The 20,310-nt window shown below is 36.7% G+C and overlaps 1 protein-coding gene across 4 annotated transcripts in view; it reads right to left on the bottom strand.

Moving 5' to 3' along the window:
• CDC14A (cell division cycle 14A) overlaps window positions 1–20,310 on the bottom strand; it is a 47,906-nt gene that overhangs the window by 24,506 nt on the left and 3,090 nt on the right. For all 4 annotated transcript variants that reach the window (XM_068199695.1, XM_068199693.1, XM_068199694.1 and 1 more), the window contains exons 3-6: window positions 12,592–12,667; window positions 7,425–7,517; window positions 5,563–5,642; window positions 446–512 (exon numbers count right to left, since the gene is read on the bottom strand). In XM_068199695.1, coding sequence (XP_068055796.1) covers window positions 446–512; window positions 5,563–5,642; window positions 7,425–7,517; window positions 12,592–12,667 — 316 coding nt within the window. The remainder of the gene's footprint in view (window positions 1–445; window positions 513–5,562; window positions 5,643–7,424; window positions 7,518–12,591; window positions 12,668–20,310) is intronic.

The following is a 20,310-nucleotide window of genomic DNA, read 5'->3' as shown; positions in this document are numbered from 1 at the left end:
GTCAAACACTGAACCAAGTGTTTTGGGGAAAGCAGGGGCCAAGTACATGCAAAACCAGTTCTGATTAAATGACAATATACCTAGGTATCTGTTTCACTTGACCTCATCAACCTGTCATTCCCTCTCACCAATGGTTAGCAGCAATCTTATCAGCAGACCTAGCACAGTGTCTTGCATTAGAGCTGTCCCCAGCAGGCCTGGTGCATTTTCATGTTCTACTTCATGAGGTGAAGTTCAAAAAGCTGTCAAAGGCCAGGCCAGGCAGTCAAAGTGCAACCTTCCTCTGCCATCAGTACTCAAACACAGTCCTCAGTGGCTTAGGTTTCATCACTACTCCTTCTCAAATGTGCTCTGAAACCAGGTTTTATAATCCATTTAAACAGTATTTTTCTTCATGTTTTAAAAATCAATTTAAACCTGTTTTGCTAAGAAAAAATATTATTACCTTATTTACTCCCTGTAAACAGTCCAAGATCGTAAGATTGTATGTGCAGTTCCCAAATGAAGCATCCCTATAGATTTAATACAAATGAATTTAATATACACAGAATTATTTTAAGAACTAGAACAAAGGCAGAACACAACAGAATACATTCAAGCTGTTCAATATCCTTGGAGAACTCTGAATTAAAGTTCAAAGACATCTTTTTAGAACCTTGTCCAGGCTAAAGTACTCCCCTACCCAAGATGTAGATCAGACTAAATGCAGTTAGATACTGCAAGCTACTTTAGGTGCATATTTTACATCAGGTAACTACATGCTCTTTACAAAATTATTTATGCTATCCTGGAACAGGAAGGTTTGCATCCTCTCTGGATTGTGTAAAGATAGTAGCAAATAAAGTACAGCTTGCTTTAACCATTATTCAAGTCTTAAATCAGTTACACTAACGGGGCAGGCAAATAAGACTAATAGCTTGGAATTAATTTACAGGCTTCCATTTTGATGCCCGATTACAGATGTGATTAAAAGCTATTCTGATATAATTAAAATTACTTAACCTCAGTATAACACATGAAAATTACAACTTGTCTGTAAAAGAAGTAGTAAGACTCACCATCAAACACACACCATCAAAAAACAGCATTATGGAAAAACGAAAATGTCCTTTTCGAAGTGTACTTCAGACCACTTTGATTTTAACAAAACTCTGCCTGAGCAGATGATTTCCTTATCACTCATTAAGGAAATCTTTTACAGCTGTTCTCTTTGCTATCTTAGAGTCCTAAGAACTGCAATTTATCAGAATAGTAAAATTTTAGGTTCAGACAGATACATATTTAACCTATAATTGATTCAAAATTTCAATCTTTCATTGAAAACTTTACTTTTTTGATAAAACTTGCTATAAGTAGTATGAAGTTTGTGATATGCTCCTTCAATCTCAAGTACTTTAAGAGTAGAAAATTCTCTCCTATTCTTTAAGAGCATAATAAGTTTACCAGTTTTGAGCAAGCAGTGTTCATAGAAAATGGTTTTGAGAAAATTAAAAGCTACTATTTTGGTAGTGTCATATTGCAGGCAGGCCAATCTAAAAATGCTTTCCAATTATTAGATTATTTAAACACACTTAACCATAATGTTTTGGAATGGGAACTCTGAAGTGTGTATGAACCTTCCATATCCAAATCCAACAGAGAAGTTTTAAAAATGAGAATACGTAAAATATTTTCATTATGTTGAATAAGCAGAACATATCAAAACTTAATATATGAATTTTGCAGACAATACATTTTTGACAGATAATGGATTAACACTATTTTTTTGAATATCACATGATAAGAGATCATTTTAGCACAAAATTCTTTTAGCAAACAAAAAGTTCTTGTGAGAAAAAAAATTAAGGGCCCCAATGAGAACACATACACAGCAGAAAGGGTTTAAAAGCTGTACCAGTTTTCTGGAGGGGCTGACAGAAATAAAATCAACAAATGCAAACCACAAAATTAAATCTTTAGAGAAACATGAAGAGAAGATATGGTTGTAGCAGACAGGTTCTATTTTATATGCTATTTTGTTGCAACAAGAACATAACTTCTATTTTATCTGTATGCATATAATTACTTCTTCAACTGATAAGGCATCTGATAGTGCTGTACATGAAAATTATGCTGAGGGGAAAAAAAAAAATCACATGATCCCTAAGCCATTAATAAGAAATACTACAAAAGAGGGAGGGAGGATGGTGGAGCTGACCTAGATGTACAATTCCAGGTGTACAGTATGCTCAGCTACAGTTCCCACAGCCAGCTGTTACCAGTGCCCTGCACACAGATGCTGGCAGCTAGCATGGACTTCCTCCAGCATCCATGTCTCAAATGTCTCATTTCTCCTGATGAGCACCTGACCATTAAAATAGGTACTGATCACATGTTTCATTGCAGTATTCTTGGAGTCTTTTATGCCCAAATGAATAGCCACCTTACTTTTCAAATAGTGACAAAACTCAATTCAGTTTCAAAATGAGAAAAAATGTATTTCTAGGAGATGGAGATTTAGTATGAATCTGAGCTGGCATTACAGAGTTGCATATCCCACATCCGATTTCACAGTTGTTGTAGCTGACCCCAATACTGCATAATGCTTTCCCTTTCACCAAACCACTAAACACTATCAATAACACAACAATTCATTTCCCTGGCACTTGCCAATAAAGAAACAAACCCCAGAAGCCATGAACTAAAATCCATCTCTGAAATTCATGTCATTATTTAGAGACTGAACATAATATTAAAATATATTTGTTTTTTCGTCAGTACAAAGCAGTTTGAGGTAAAAATCTGAAATTCTGCTTCTCAGTAGGCAACTGGTATCATGACAATTTTAAATGGTGTTAGCACTGTTTTTTAAATGGAAGCGAGAAGATACAGTATAAGATCTTCAAGAGACTAGAGCGTCACCAAGTGACAGTGAATCAGCCAAAAATAAGACAAAAGTGTCTCAAAGACAGTAGTGCCTTATCCTGCCAAGTTATCTTTAGCTTCTATTATAAAAACAAAACAAAACAAATTTCCATGAATTTTGTAAGAGAAGCAATCTGATTTTTTTTCCACCCCGAACTGTATTTGCTGAAGCTCTCTTTAAATGAAATACCAGCTGAAGCCCTAAGCCGATTAGGGCTTTTTGAGGTCACTCAGCTACATGAAAGTAGATCAGTTTCCCAGTGCTCACTTCACATAAACCTACCTCAGTACTCCACAAAGAATCGGGCAATGCTGCAGCTTCTCCCTGTTCAAAGCTGTCTATTTTTTTTTTTTTTCAAATACAGGACACTTCAGGTATCAAATTAACAAACTTGTAAAATAGTCCAGTTGTAACACTTAACTGATCATTGCTCACTGACAAACTCAAACTATTCAAACAGACATGACCTATACCACAGAAGTTATGTAATATCTAAGTTCCAGGCTGCAAGAATAAATTCAAGTCAGTAAATACTGAATAGCAGTGATTAGTATCTCCAAATTATTTCCTTTATAAACCTTAGAACATGAGGAAAGAGGTAAGACATTTGGGTTATGTTTTGATTAAGAGTTATTTTAGTTCTTTCCAGGACACTAAAGGTGTGGAAGGAGTGCAAACTCCGTCATAGCACCACCTTGTTTCTGCCAAGCAGACACTACCTAAGGCTACTTATTCCAGCACAGGTTCAATTGCTTGAGCCTCTGTACTATGCTACATTTTGCAACAGAGATGGTCCAAATGTGTTGGAATGGGGGGCAGGGGTAAACGTCTCAAAGGCTTGGGAACACCACGGAGGATGACTAAATTATTTCTTTCCCATTCCCAGCTAATCCAGATTGTCCCACTGCAGACCCTCATCAGTTCTACTTGCTCTTCTCTCAGCAACAGTAATTCTTGTATACACCAACCTCCACCTGTGAACTCCATACCCTAACAGCCCCTCCCCGTCAGACTTCCCATTTCTCATCTAGCTTCTAATCACAATTCTTCATTTTATTTCCTCTTTGTCCCCTCTTTCTGTCTTACCATTTTGGTACCTGACAAGTAAGTTTCTTCACTATGTCTAAACCTCTTTTCTACACACCTTAATTTTCACCTTGGCAGGGATGAGAAAAACCTAAAGACATATCAATTTACTACAATTCCAAACAGTAAATTTCTTCAGTTGGTCAACAAGGTACAGCTATTCAGCTATGGGGCCTGATGAGATGTATCCACCCTCAGGGTCCTGAGGGAACTGGCTGGTGCTGTAAAGCCACTCTCCATGGTATTTGAAAAGTCACGGCAGACAGGCCCAGTCCCCAGTGACTGGAAAAAGGGAAACACCCATCCTATTTTTAAAAAGGGTAGAAAGGGAGAGCCAGAGAACTGCAGGCTGGTGAGCACCACCTCTGTGCCTGGGAAGATCATGAAGCAGGTCCTCATGGAAGCAATGCTAAGGCACATACAGACCATTGTTTATGCAGATTGTAATCCCTGTATCTTATACAGAACTTGGAGATGTTAAAAAACACTGACATGTTTAAAATAACGGATTTTTTAAATGCATTGTACCAAGTATCTTTTATGATTAGCTGAAAAAAAAATACGGATACCAGTAGCTCTGGTTCTGGAGAGCTATCAATGATCAAAACAGTGTTCAAATTCTCTGTCAATAAATGCTATCACTGATTTAATATCTTTTCTTTAAATGTAGCTGATGGTTTAAGACTTCATAACCAAACTGGTCTTGACATTAAAAAAAATCGACCACCCCAGCAGTTTATACTGCATCTGGCTTCTGTGCAAAGAGACAATCTGATCTTCTTTTGCTGAGTGGCTGAAGAATCAGAGGAATTTGATATAGACAAGGTAGGTCTACATTTACAAATGCATTGGCTGACAGTGAACACTACTTGCAAAATGCTGATTCCCCTAAAAGAGAGGATATTGATCTTCTTGCAATTACATTTTATTGCCAGTGTTTGCATAAGAATACCATGAGGTATTCTCATTCATAAAGCATAAGGGCATTTCATAGTCCACACCATGAAAAATATTTGGAAGTCTCTCTATCAGATAGGCATGACAGCTAAAATTCCTTAGATTCAAGCCTCAATGTGACCTTAGTACACAGTTTAAAGACAGATTGATAGAAACTATGATTGACTGAAAACATTCTGTAACCTTAATATCAGTACCTGTTCTGCAAAATAGGGAAAATACAACAGCATAAAATACCCTTCAATCCTGTAAGTCTCACTAGCTAGGGACTAGGTAATTTCAAATATTTGAATGACTTCCAAATACTAAAACACAATGCATTATGAAGAAAAGGTTTAAGTGCTAAATCACAAACATGCTAAGAACTATTTTCAAAACCTGACAGTTTTCTAGGCTGAGTCTTACTTAAGACTTATATTGATCTAAATAATTCATTATTCCCACAAACAGCAAGTAAGTACATGAAATGTAAAAAATATTTTTTCTGGAGATCAGTCATTTTCATACAATACCCATAACAGACATGAAACACCTTTTTGGGAGGCAATCTAAACCCTAAACGTTTTAGCAAATTTCAAAACAAAGAAGTAGCCTCATTTCTTGTGTTCACATACCTAAATGGAAGATATGGTGGATTAGACCCAGATAAAAGCACCCTGTAAGCTTCTTCTGGTGTTTTCTTCAAGTATATAACCTAAAGGGGATGGGGGAAGAGGGAAAAAAAAAAAAAAATCAGCCCTGAGCCTGAAAATTCTTTAACCAGACAGGAACTTCCTCCAGCACACTAAACTCGTAAGAATGCCTGTTATACTCCTTCATGATCAATTCCTGTGACATATACAGATCAGAAAAGACATGCCTACACAAAGAAAAGATTCAGCCATCAACAGAAGTCAACAAAAACTTTTTTTGCGTCAATCCCATACTTTAAAAAAAGAAAAATGGAAAAAAAGTTACATACTGCTGCAACTGAGAGACTTCAATGTTGCATGAATTACTGTAAAATAGCTTAGATTTAAAGCCTAAAGTCTTGCTTATAGGCAAAAGATCTCTGGAGGGTAGTTTAGAGAACTTCAGGAAAAAGATGAGTTTCCATCTTATCAAGGAATTAGGGGCATGAAGTAGGGGCAAATTTGTACCACATGTTCTCCCAATACTGCAGGTATTATTTGACAGAAGTTCTGGCCCTTCAAAGCTGTATCTACTCAAAGACATTCACACACAACACTTTGAACATAACACTGGTCATTGTCTGGCCACACAGCTCAAAAAGGCTCATAAAAAAGGCACCAGGAGAAAACAGAAAAAAAGATATTAAGAACACAAAAGGAGGAGAGGGAAAGAAACACTGAAAGAGCTCCTGAAAAATCAAAAGTATCTTGGATGTCAAGAGCAATGCAATAACTGAAGGAGGAAGTATAATGAAATGAAGAGGAAAACATTACAGTATGTCTTCAGCACCTAAAAAGTAGTGAATTCCATTAAGAAAAATCAAGGCAACATTTTCTGACTCATCTATATCGATGAAAAGTCAGCAATCAAAACTCGGTTTCATTTTTAATCTAAAATGATGACAGTATTTCAAATGCAATTTGGATTTGTGTTTTTCCTATGTGCACCTGCCATTTACAAATTAGAAGTACACAGAACAGATCCCCTTTAGAGCTGCTTAGATTACCAGCAAACAAACCCTTCACGTTTCAGGTAGGGCTGAAATATCTAATTTAAATTCTTATATTAGGATAAAACACTCCTGCAAGCAAATAACTAGACATGCCATAGTAGTTTACTATTACCCAGTCATTTGCTGCATGAAAACTGCAATCTTAAGAAACTAACATCTTTTCTCTCTCACTGGCATTACAGAAATCTAATAAATGATATTACTACCAAAATACACGCTCAGAGGAATAATAAGAAATATGTCCAGTCCATCTACTACCTATAAGAAAAAGGAACAGAAACCAGGACAAATAAACCTCCTCAATTAACCTTCAAACACCAGTAGAGCTGTGGCACACTATCTATTACTCTGGGTAGGCTATGAAAATTAAATGAGGAAATAAATAAATTCAATAACCACTATGCCTCTGGTTTAGTAATTTTAAGAAGGTTGTGGGAAAATCTTTTCTCCTTCCCAGTCTGAATCTCACTACTGACTTAGGAAGCAATTCAGCCTAATGTGATCAATCAGAGGTAAACAATTTGGATTTTCAACATTCAAGAAAATGGTATCCTATGGAAAAATGCAGGGGATTGGCCAAAGCCATTCCTTTCCCTGTGTAATAAAATAAATGGAGGTAAGGGATGACGACCAGGTTTCTATAAAACTCATAGAGAGTTTTCAAAGACAGTTTGAAGACAAATGAAATGACCATTTGCCCACCTCCCTACAGGAGCACCCCTTGAGAAGCCACTTTACACACAGAAGTCTCTTCAGGAAGGTTAAAGTATTCATGTGATCAAAAACACTTACAGCATATGAGCCTATTAAAAACGCTGCATTCGCTCGCTTCCGCTGGTCAAAACTGGTGTAGTACACAATCTTCTTTCTTGAGAGACTGAAATACTGTTTAAATGAAAATAAACAAAACAGCATATTTACTAAGAAAAGAATATGATTTAAGAATACTTTAGCAAAATCACTTTTCCAAAACTGCAAAACATGTTAGAGAAAATTCTTATCAAGAGGTTCTTAAAGTTAAAGGAAAAAAAAAAAATCACTGATACTCTGAACAATCTAATATCACAGATAAATAAGAGAGCAGGGAAATAGCCAGTTTCTGGGCAGATCTCTTGGTTAACTGTACAAAAACATGCTATAAAGTGGAGCTGAACCAAAATCTTCAATATAAAAATCTGGGTTTCCCCCCCCGAGTTTAAATATTTGAAACACTAGCTTATGAACACTGATTAAAGACATGGAAATTTTCAAACTAAAATATCATCCTCTATGTTAAACCTCTTTAGCACATAATTCTGTGGAGAAGACAGAAGTCAATCAACCTTATAGTCATTTCATAAGTTAAACACTTCCATCTATACTATTTTAAAATGGGGTGATGGACATACTTCGAAACCTTCAACAGCAAGAATTTACTTAAAAAGGTAAAAACAAAAGAATACTATTGTATAAGAGAAAAGTCTGAAGGAAAGGCTAGGCAAAGACAAAACTAGTAACACTTGCAATTCTTGCTTCTTTATGAAGAAAAGAAGCCTGTGTCAGAATCCTGTGGACAAAACTCCCATTGAAAACAAAATCAACAAGCACCAGAAAAGAACAATAATGACAAGCTGCAGCAAAACTGTTTAAAGCCAGAGAGAAACAATATTGTCACTTAAAAATGGCAAATTGAACAATTTACTGCATTAGTAATTTTTAAAACTTCATGAATTGCTACACTTCCATTATACTCCGCTAAACCTCTGTATGTTTTTCCAGATTGATTTTTACCACACTCCTACAGTTTTGAGGAAGTCACCAACAGATATACTAAATTCTGCTTCTAACTATCTGAAGCATTTTTTTACTTTTAAAAGTTGCATGTTCTATAAAATGCTCTAACTACCAGTGCCATTGTTGCCCAATTTCAGGTTTTTAACCCTTGACACTGTTGACGCTTGGGAAGGGGAGATAAAGTAACTGCTGCAGAACAGTGTTTCATTTGTAGTGCCAACTGTATTTCACTTCCAGAAACCTGTCCATGTCGAGTCTTCAGAACTCATTGCAAATCTCATCTCAAAACTTACGGCAAATTTTAGAACAGTTTTAACCATCAAATCAAATTTTAACCAAGAATCAAATTTTCCAAAAAAAATCAAATATCTGATCAACTCAGGAGAAAACTGATGCAGGCACCACAGTGAGTTTGTTACTCCACCCCCCACAGAACAGCACCTTTACTTGCAGTTCTGACTGCCCCTTCCAGTCTGGTCTTGCAAGCCCCAACTTCCAGAGGTAGAAGGAACGAGAGCTAATGCAAGTGAGTGTAAATAGGACTGTAATTCCTGAAACTGCTGGCTGCTGTTGATTGGAAGAGGTTGTATCTTGAGGCCAACAGCAACATCTCTCTCAGTGTATATGCAAACATACGAAGCACAAGTCGTTACTTAATTAGTGAAGCACTCAATTATTATTAAAACTTGACAAAATGAATCCCAGTACTTTAAGATTCCTCCCTTCTTCCCCCTCCTCAATTTTTTAATTTTAGTGTTCTCTAACTGCAATTCCACCCATGATGTGTAGGTGGGATAAGATTACAGTAGTTATGCAACAGTGACAGAACTTCAATTATAACTTATTGACTACTACTTATTTTAAAGCAAAGTTCTTTGCAGCAGTTTACAGTTCACCTAAAACACTATTTTAAACTGCAAAGCTAGCTAGTGAGAATTAAGTTATACATAGTAAGACCATATTTCTTGTTTTATTTTCTAGAATGGATTTTTTAATCATATGGATATATCATGTCATTCCAATTTTGAGCCACTTTTGTGCCCAAAATAGCCATAACCTGAAGTTTCCAGATTATTTAGATGAAAACAATGGATCATTTTTATTGCATCATTTTCAAAATGTAAGGCTTTAATCCTTGTTATATGAAATATTTCAATGTGTTTTGAATCCTGACTAAAGCTTTAACACAAAATTGAAAACTGATATTAATGCCTTATAGCATAGCAAGTAGCACAAGTTTTCAGAAGCCTACAAAACAAATAATTGTTTTTATTTGCACACTAGTTACAGAAAAGTAAGTTTTACAGTAGGTGTTTGCTCAAGTCTCAATGCAATGCATCTGTTAACAGTAACGTGCAACTTGGCAACTCAGTGCACTTTCATTATCAAAACTAAGCTATATGATCTATTTAAAAAAAAATACTGATTTTCTGACTGTATTTAATAAGCTACATCTACTCCTCTGGCCAGGTTCAATGATGAGCTTTCACAAGAGTTCTGGGAGGTTACTGTTTTTACTGCTCCAGAGTTCCACCTGAATGGATTAGGGCTTTAGTTCCCTTAGGCACTGCACAACTCTGAAGAACCAGGAATGTTTCAACAAGGACTTTTTCAATAGAGGTCATCTAGGGAATAACTATAGTTGCAGATAACATAGTTGCCAATAAGCTTTTTTTTTTCCCAGAACAAAACTACGGTGCACACACTATGAAGCACTAAAAATAATCTTTACCAGTGAGAAAATTGTATCAGTTTCACACATCATTAAAAGACAAATTTTAACAGCATAACATCACAGTGTCTGTCAAGATATATCCCAAAGGAACATACTGAAAGACAGTCTTGTGAATTAAAAGCAGAGGTTACACAGAAAGTGGAGCAGTTTTCGCTTTTCGTAATAAAACTAATTCATAAGGTGTATGAGAAGGAAACAGAATATTTACTTTCACTGTAGGATTACAGTTTTTCTTTTTCAAAAGTTCCCTGTAGATCTCAAGAGAGATTTACTTGCAGACAATTGATGACAGGATTAGAAAGAGCTGTGGTGGACAGTTACCAGACAGCTGTGTAAAATCAACATATTATTTGACATTATTTTATATCATGGATAAGGTTTAACACAGTTGCACAGCTCAAGTAAGAAATTACTTCAATGTGTTTAATAAGCCTAGATCTCTTTTCTTAAGAAAAGTACATCAAGTGCTTACCCAACCAAGCACACCAAATCATCTGGGCTTAAGCACTATGATTGTTTCAGGGTCCCAAAAGTGTTGCAGTATGGCAGTATCAAGCATCCCATGATGATCTGCAGACTCTTTTACTTCCTATGATCAAACAACTCCTGCAGCTGGTCACAGGGCACCCTTAAGGCAAGGGTGTGCAAGCAGCAGTTTCCCAACAGGGCTCTCTCTCTGTCCTTAGTCCAATCTGCACTTCCCATCTCTGAAACACTCATCCCAGGTTGCTTACACATCCCCTGGTGCCACATGAGAATCACCATACTTTTGCTGCTGTAGGGCAGGTAAGTCAAGACAGGTCACAAACTTGTGAGCACCCTAGTTAAGGCCCCAGAACTCCTCTTGAGGACACTGTGAAGGACATACACAAGATGATGAGGTGTAGAAATGGTGACTAATTCTTGCCTGGGGAAGCTGAGCCACAGTCACTGTAGGTAGGCCGACAGTCCCCAGCAGATGCACTCCTCTGAGGCACCGTGCAGAGGCAGGCTTCAGCCCCAGGTCTGTCTTACAAGCCTACTTATCCACTGCAGATGGCATTTAAATTAGGAGTGTGGCACCAGTTGTAACTGCTAGAAGAGCAAAGCTTACATGAGCAGTACTGGCCTGCCCCAGGGGTAGTGCCAATCAGCCAGACTGGAGTCCATTCACATGCAAGTTTCTATACCACTCTGGCAGTACTCCAAGCTTTAGCTGTTTGATTCCAGCTATTACTTTCAAGCGTTGCACTATCAGGTTACCCTTCTCTCTTAGGCACTAGGAGTTTAATTTAACCTATTTGGAATTAGCCTCTGGCAAGCCAGAAGCAACAAACTGCACGTCCTCCCAGTGGAGACCTCTCTGTTCTGGTCCTGGCCAGCTGTAACCTTCACCCTGCAGTGCAAGTATATTCACTCTTCTCAAAAGCTAGAAAAGTTTTATTAAAATTAACATTACAGTCTGCTAAACCAACCCTGCAAATATCAGGGTTAATAATTCCTATTAAAAGAGTTAATTTAGCTCCTTTGCAGCAACTCTACAAGCTCTTCAATTGCAGAAACTCCACTTAAGAACTCACAGAATTCAGCATACCCCTGAAAGAAGCAGGTAGCATGAATCAACTTAACTAAAGGTTTCATTTGTGCCCCTAGAAATTATGTCATTTTCAATAAAGGACCCTCTTAACAGTGGCCAAAGCAATCACATCTGTTGTCCCATTTCCTTCTATCAGTAACAGGTCTAATATTTTATAGGATAAAAAATTTTAAATCTGTAATATTTAGTGAAGGGTCTCCTCATTATTTGCCCACAAATTATATTAATCAGCATTTTGGAATTAAAACATCTGTTTCATTTCTTGCAGTTGACAGATTTTCTATACATGCTGCAAATCACTTCATTACAGGTATTTGGAGAAAGTAAAGTCTCCAGCTGTACATATGTTCAGAGCGTCTGGCTGGGATGGAGCTGGGATTTAGGCACAGCAGCCAGTGTGATGTTGTGATTTAGATTTGTCATCAAAACTGCGTTGATAACACACCCATGTTCCATCTACTGCCAAGCAGTGCTCTCATAGTCCCAAGGCCTTCTGTTTCTCTCTCTGCCCCCAACCCCTTTTCCACTGAGACTTACTTTCAACAGAGGGATTTCGGGGCTATCATACACACTTCATTAGCTGCAAACCCCTGACACAGACAGGAGCTTTTGTTACTATTGTCTTGAAAGTATTATGATTATGCAAAAAGATGAACACAGCCTTCAGTCACCTGCCTCACCTCTTAAGCTGAAATGAGAGCATATTATTTTCTTTCACTCTTCAGAGGGAAAAGAACTCAGAACAAAGAATATCCTTAAAACTTAGCAATAACCACCTAACTAGTGAGCACCTAACAACCACTTTCATATTGGCTAATTTTATTTCAATTTGAAAATACAAAAATATAAGAACATTGTTTTTAAACTAAGCTTACCTTTAATTTCTTACTTAGTTTACAGCAGTATCTGTATAACATTGCCAAATTTAAAGGTCCAAAATCTCCATAGAAACTGAAAAAAAACACAAAACAGTATTATTTATACAAAAGAGCTAAGCAAATTTCAACATGCATGTTGTTGATAAATAAGAGCTGGAAATCAAGGATACTGAGTAGCCAATGCACATAGAACAACAGATAAGTCCTTTATTGATTAATTTAAAATGACAATAGTAACAATTAATTTAAACTAATTTGTAGTTTCAGTTTAAAATAGTCCAGTAACTACTTTTCCCATTATATACACACACTAACTACAGAATTTTTTCCTTCATCCCATGATATCCAGTCTGGTTTTTGCCAAAACCACAGAGTGAACTTGAAGACATGATATACATTTAAACCATGCTGATGTTATCCTAAAGATTTTACAACTGCTTAAGATGAGAACATATTATTACCTACTATCAAGAATAAGCTAAACAGAATTTCTTATGGGTGATAAAATTTATTTAATAACATGTATTCTTGATCTCTGTCTGAAGTTTAAACTCATTTCTTTATATCCCTTTCTTCACTATTCCAGACATTAGGTATTACGTACATACTTTACATCTAATTATGTTTCTTTTTGTCCCCCAAATCCTCTTGCCTCTGGGCTGTTCTTCAAATTTATTATATATTTCATGTTTTAAATATCAACTTCTCATTGTTCTTGTTTGTCTCTCCTGCATTTTTAAACTGTGTTACCGTTGAACAACAATCTCCGGCCTTAAGGTAAGAGCTAGTAGCAGTAATTTGTACAGGAAAATTATTGCACAACAGGAGTTCCTTGCAGTGATTCCCAGTGCTCTTCCTAGCAAACCCTCTATATAGGCACCTATACAAATAACAGCAGCCTTTATGCAAGCAACTTACAGCAACCTCTTCTAGAGCTTCCTCTCCATCAATTGTGCAAAACTGGTCAAAATTTAACCTGCAGACTTCCTCCAGTAATTCTGTTGTGTATATTTTTATACATCTTCATGGTCTATGTAAATTTGTTGAAGCACACATTATGAATTACAGTGAGAATGAGAATGGACTACTACTTAAACTGTTCCACTCTGATTTACCTTAAGCTTTTTTGATAAAAGAGACAGGAAGCTTCTTACTTAATGACAAACAAAACAAGCCATTGGCATCTGAATGAATTCTATTTGGGGAATCACAGAGGAAAAAGCTGTTCTGGATTTACAGTCTTTGAAGGAGAAAAAAAAGGTACTGAAATTACACAATAGAATAGGTGGCAGTACCTATCAAGCTTTCTCCCCCCTGGCAAAGGGTTTATTTTTCAGGAAAACAAATTAAATTTCAGTTGAACATAAAAAGAAAACTTCCACGTTGAGGGCAATCAAACACTGGGAAACAATTGCACAGAGGGGTCGTAAAGTCACAACCCAACTGAGCAGGTTGTTCAGATCCTTGTACTTGTCAACTTTGCTTTGGGCCCATGGTGCATTACATATCTGCGGAGGTGCCTTCTGCTTCACCCGTTCTGCGCAGACACAAAACCAAATTAGCAGTGCTTCACCTTTTTAGTGCTTATGACATCACTGATATCCTCCTCCCCACATTCTCTCAAACAAGAAAGCCATGACCAGTGCAAAAAAGACAATCATATTAATTTGATCACTCTCTAAGACAAGTAGCCTTCCTGCCACACCAATGCTATTTCAGTATCACCTACTTCACAGTATCAAGTAACAACACAAGTGTTGGTTAAGATTCAGTTCAGCACATAACATTATGATGTAATTACAGAAGCTAATTAGCTGGGAAAAAGACCAAGCTGTCCAACTACTAGAATTTAATTTTTAGGTAGGACAGAAGTTAACTAAACCAAGAGAAAACTGCAGCCCCAGGAAAGCAGGGTTTAACTTCAGAATTCATCATCTTCTCTTAGGTAAGTCTGCCAAATATGGTCAATAGTTATTTTTAAAACAAAAACCTCCATACAGTTTTTCATAGAGATGAAATAAAAACATTCTAAGGACAAGTATGAGTTAAGACAAACAAGAAGTTAAAACTGGAGCTCTAATAACCCTGAAGTGAATGTAGCTACAAGAAAGTCATATAGAAGGCTTCCTAACATCTCTTCCCATACAGCTGCACTAACACACAAATCAAACACTCCCACCCTATCTTACTCCATCAACTTTAGAGCATTCTTTAACTTAAATATAAGATGGAAGAGTAAAACTTATGATATTAAAATTATTTTGGAAAAATTATTTTTAAGAATTGTGGAAAAATATGGACTGGAATAGTTACTATAATATAGAATACTTAAAAAAATTGAGAGCAAAGTATCTGAAAGCTAAAACTGAATACACAGTTCATCTAAAGAACTGAAGAAGTACAGCCATGCTTTATGATAAGATTTATTATGATTCATTTGCTAGAAGTACATCAATATCAAGTCATACATCCACTTCTACTTTTCCACATGATTAAATCTGAACAGCAGTGTAGGAAAAGTACATGACGATCAATTTACAAATTTATCCACAAGACAAATTACTACTTTGGTGGGTATAAGGATAAAATACATTTGAGTCTGTCTGGGAAGTAATTGTCTTTCTACAAAATGAAGCCATTCAGCTTCTCTCAGCCCCCAAGTTAAAGATGTCACAATCTTTGACTCTTTCTCCATCACTGACTACCATTAAGAATCCTGTGCTTCTCTTAACACAATGGAATAGGGAGTAGAAGTATTTGTGTTTAAGACTCTGGTTCTACCCCTCTTTTTCTATGCTGCAGAAACAAAATATTTCTCAGAATACAAACACAATCAAAGTAAAGGCATTTTCAAGTCTCTGCTGCATCAACATTACTACCCATACACAAAACCACTGTCAATTCCCAAGTTATTTCCCTACTACCATAGAGGCACTATAAACCAGCTATTGTCTTTGCTGATAAAACGTTGTGGTTGAAATGCGATGCAGAAAGTTAAAATATTGCATGTAACATAATCTTTTTCCATTTTATACCTCTAAATTGGAGTAAGTTAATTATCCTTTATTTGATGGGGCTAAGTGAAACAACCACTTTACAAATCTTCAAATCAAAAGAGTTCTTTGAAAGATAATACAAGGCTCTGTACTGAAGTCAATGAATTCTGATCTACAGAATCTCTCTTCAATTTACATCTCTAGGCCTAAATACAGTTTCTAACATGTTTAAGCAGAAGGATTTAATCCTGTGCACCCTCATTACTTTTTCTACAAAAGGCCATTTTTATACTTGAACTAATGACACATGATCCTGCTTCACCCGAAGGATTTTCTTCTCAAGAACAGAATTTTAAGTAAATGTAAGTGCAACATGGGAAATGGGCAGGGTATAGAGAATGGGGATGAAATGACACACCAAGTCACCAGCTGAATAAAGAATTTCATTTGGCAAAAACTGAAATCAACATAAGAAAAGGAAAATAGTCAATGATAACAATTCATCCAATATTATTTTACTTCCATCTCTTTTACATCTAGATGTTTTAACAAAGCAATGAAAAACAGTAAGAGAAATTGGAATGCCTCTGAAGCTTAAGCTAGTTAAGAGAGACAGTTATTTACAACAGAGGTGGAAACTAGAGGAACAGAAGGCAGATATGGTATTAATTACATTTAATTATATTTTGTTTTAATCAAGTACCTAGATGATACCTTAAGTTACCTTTAGTAAGAAGTTTCCAACTGCAGTTCCATGTGATGCCACATGAAGGTGCCACGAGTCACTTCAAGCCTGAACCAGCACTTCTGAAAGCAAACACCCCTAAGCATTTGAATATCTCTGACCCTTGTGCTGGAGAAAAATAATAAACAGATTTCCCATCCTGACTGATTAGATGGTGCTATTCACTGAAGGACTATTATAGCCTAGCAGACTTTTAACTGAATTGATAACCTCCACAGAATCATACAGTATGCTGAGGTCCCTTTCTGTGGTGTTGCCCTCTGGCCTCTCATTCCCCAGTCTGCCCCTACATCCAGGGTTGTCCCATTCCAGGTACAAAATCTGGCATTTGCCCTTGCTGAATTTCATACAGTTGGTGATTGTCCATCTCTCTAATTTGTTAAGGTCCATATTAACCTCAGTCAATCTATCAGGCCAGGATATCATCTTTCAAAAATAAAATGCATTACTTATACTTCACTCCAGATGCCTGATACTTCTTCCCTACAGAGCAGTAGTTTTATGCTGCCACTCACTTCCCATCAGGGCATGATGTTTCTTGTTTGCCAACTTATTCAATCATTGGTTTAGTAACTTGAAAACAGAGGCACCATTTAATAACTGCAATAATTTTCTGGAGTACATAACCTAGAACTGGAGCACAAAGTAAAAGTATACTCATTAAAGTATGAAGTTTGCCTTCTTGAAGATTTGCAATCATATAAAGCTACTTTCCTGCCAAAACAGGAGCCCCCCAAGTTTGCAATGTACTTAAGCCAAAAGATAAAACCCAAGAACCTGGTGAAATAACAAAAATACAGCTCCCTAACTGCAAAACTTGGCTAATTCTTCAGCATTTTACAAATGTCCAGCTTCTATTAAAATTAAGCAATGAGGCTGTTTCTCTTATTGTGATTCATTCTTCTCTTGCTTCTCCCTCGCTCTTTCCTACACAGGAACATCCAGGTTAGGACCCTCCAAGGGCCTTACTGCATCTGTTCTGAGCCTGCCTATTTAACAGCACAAGGCCCAGGTGCTGCAGAAGTGGCCAACTGACTATTCACCTGCTTGCTTCAAATCATAGGCTGAACACTTCTCACATGCAACAAACTCTCTGGATGAGAGAGGATCAGTCTGCACATTCATTACAACCTAACTGCTGGCTGGGAAATCTTACCTATTCAGGTTTTTTCTCCAACTCCAGTTTCCTGAAGTGTGTTTCTCCTCCCCACTTCTCAAGCACATAAAAAAAAGGTGATCACTGTTTTTGTCCTCTCATCCACTGATTCCAGTAACACATGAATTGTTAGGAGCTTCCTTAATTGGGCTGAGGCAGAATTCCTAACGCTTAATGCTGCTTAGGGATTGCATGCTTCTGAAAAGACCAAGGATGATCCAGCAAATATAACCCTGGAAATATCTCAAGGAGGAACAGTGCCCTGGATTATGCAAAAACCTCCAGGTATTAAGTCCATTTCCTCTTGGAAGTTCCAAATCCTCCTCAAGATCCTGATTCTTCAAAATCCAACAACTCACAGATCTGAGTCATAGATAATTAAAATAGTTATTCCAGATACACAATTTTTAAATCCAGTGTTCCTTGATATCAAAACAAATTAACAATGAAGAGGTTCTCCCATAAAAAGTTGCCCTATAGAACCTTCAGGTCATATCAGAAGCCTAGTCCCTTTGGGGAAAAAAGTCATCTTGACAGAGGTCAAGATGCACATGAGGGATTTCCTAGACAAGCTACATTCCCATCCAACACAAAACCGGAGTTTAGAAAGCTGCTGGTTTATCCTGGCAGCCTTTCACTGCAAACAAAAGAAAAATCTCCTCAGTACTACTGGCAAATGCTTTTATCTTTTACTTATGAAAAAGCAAAGACAGATATGGTAAAGCAATGCATAAAATTCAGCTAGAAAATTTCCTTGTTTTAATTTTGGACTTAATCTTACTAAGTTGTCTTGGTCATCCAATAGTCAAGGTCAAGTCTTCAAAATTACTGATGTGAATTGCTTTCTGTATGAAGTTACAGCTCTGATTGTTGTAACAAGGCTAAGTTTAAGTTTTCTTTTTCCTTTCCAGTGATTTAAGCCACAGAAAGATTGAGAAGTTCAGGTTCCCTATGCAAGTACTGTTACTGGAGAGCCACAGAAAAGCAGCATTTAACCAAAGCCAAACAGGACAGGCTAACCCTTACCCTTCTCATAGGAAAGACAAACTGTTTCTTCAAATACACACATGCAGTAGAAGAAACAGTACTCATTTAATATTGTTGTAGCTAAGCACTTGAGAGTCTTGCTCTACTGCTACATAACTGAAGTAGCTCTCATGAAAACTGCTGTGAAATGGGCAAGTAACATACCATAACTTGAAAGAATGTTTCAGTGTAAAGCATGATTTACAGACACTATCATATTTACTACTTCTATTGCTGCTTACACCATGTCAGAGATTAGATCTGCAAAAGCTGTTTATACAAGAGATTCAAAGTCAGAACAAATGACTTAATAAATCCATTATGATTTATGAAGGCCATTATAATTCATCAGTATGAGATTCCTGTTTCACAGCATTTAAATTCTGACTTTGTTTGAGAAAACTACACAGAAATAAAAAGGACATTAAAAGTTGCTTTGATAAAACTACATGAAAGCCAAGTTAACCAGTCAAGTGTAGTATTCTCAACCCAGATCTGCTTACTGGAAGGTGAAACGTGAAAGATGCTATTCTTAGCGAATAAAAAGCTTCTTACTAGTGCCTAACTCATTAACTGAGGTCCTGCCAAGGCAAGGTTTGTCCATTTGCCAAACGACAATCTTCATCAAGATGGATTGTTTCTCATTAACTCCATTTTTCTGAAGCAATAGTTACCTGTACTACACTATCCTGAAAGACTGTGTTCCCTTATAAGACATAGTGCAGACTTTCTCAGGAGAAACCTCTGACAGTTTAAGAAAGACTCTGACAAAATCTTACAGAAACAGAACTATCAAAGAAGAAATTTCAGAATTGTATGATTCCATTCAGGTTTCTTGTTCTCTTAACTGAGGCATTTGTATATAATATCTCTGGCATAATAGGTTCAAGTTTAAATTGCAGCACTTTTAACTAAAGTAGTGACAGTTCTAGTAGCAAGTTCCTAGTCTGCTAGCATTTAAGATAGGCTTAAATGGTTTTAAGAACATCTTTATTATCTTTTTAGTGTGAATGTTTAAGTTAGACAGTGTTATGAAGTCATTAGAACAGCTGAAAACGTCAAGTGAGAACTGAAGGCTAAAGTACTCAAGATTACATAACCACACTTTGTGTATAATTTAGTGATAAATCATGTGACAAGGTACAGAGCAAGTCAACCCCAAACTTCCCAAACCATCAGATCTAGCACTACAGCTCCTTTGTTTAATAAATGGTGTTTAGTACTAATATAAAAATTACTTCCTTATGTCTCTTCAAGAGTGGGGGAAAAAAAGCGAAACAAGGTAGTGAGTTTTTAAGTACTATGTGATCCAGTAACAGGCTCTCTGTAATCAGGCAACTCCAACCCTACATATTCATGAGGTTTTCAGATCAGATACTGCTTCAGTGAAGCAAACTGACACCTCTGTAAAGTCAGCCAAATAAAATTCTGTAACAAGCTAACAGAATAAGAGCCCAAAGAAAAGCAATTTAAACAGAAAAAGAGCTGAAAGAAAAGCAGTTTACTTCCAAGCACAATGAAGTATCTTTGTCTTGTCATTACAGTGATGCATCTAAGCAAAGTTAAATCAATAAGAAATTTTATTAATATAATTACTTACACACCTCACAGGTGCGGAGGATTTCATGCCTGAGCAGACATCTCCTATCCACCTCCTGAGAACTCTCTGAACAAGTCATTTGATTGAAAAGGAAAAGTGGCTGTGGAATTCTGACCACAGGAACCACCCAAGGAGGCTACTTTCATGAGGATTTTGCAAACCACTGTTCTGAGCTACAATGTTACAGCATTTC

This window comes from Anomalospiza imberbis, chromosome 9 (assembly GCF_031753505.1).
Source record: "Anomalospiza imberbis isolate Cuckoo-Finch-1a 21T00152 chromosome 9, ASM3175350v1, whole genome shotgun sequence".
Classification (NCBI taxonomy): Eukaryota; Metazoa; Chordata; class Aves; order Passeriformes; family Viduidae; genus Anomalospiza; species Anomalospiza imberbis.
The sequence above is the reverse complement of the archived record's forward strand: the minus strand, read 5'-3'. Positions and strand labels throughout refer to the sequence as shown.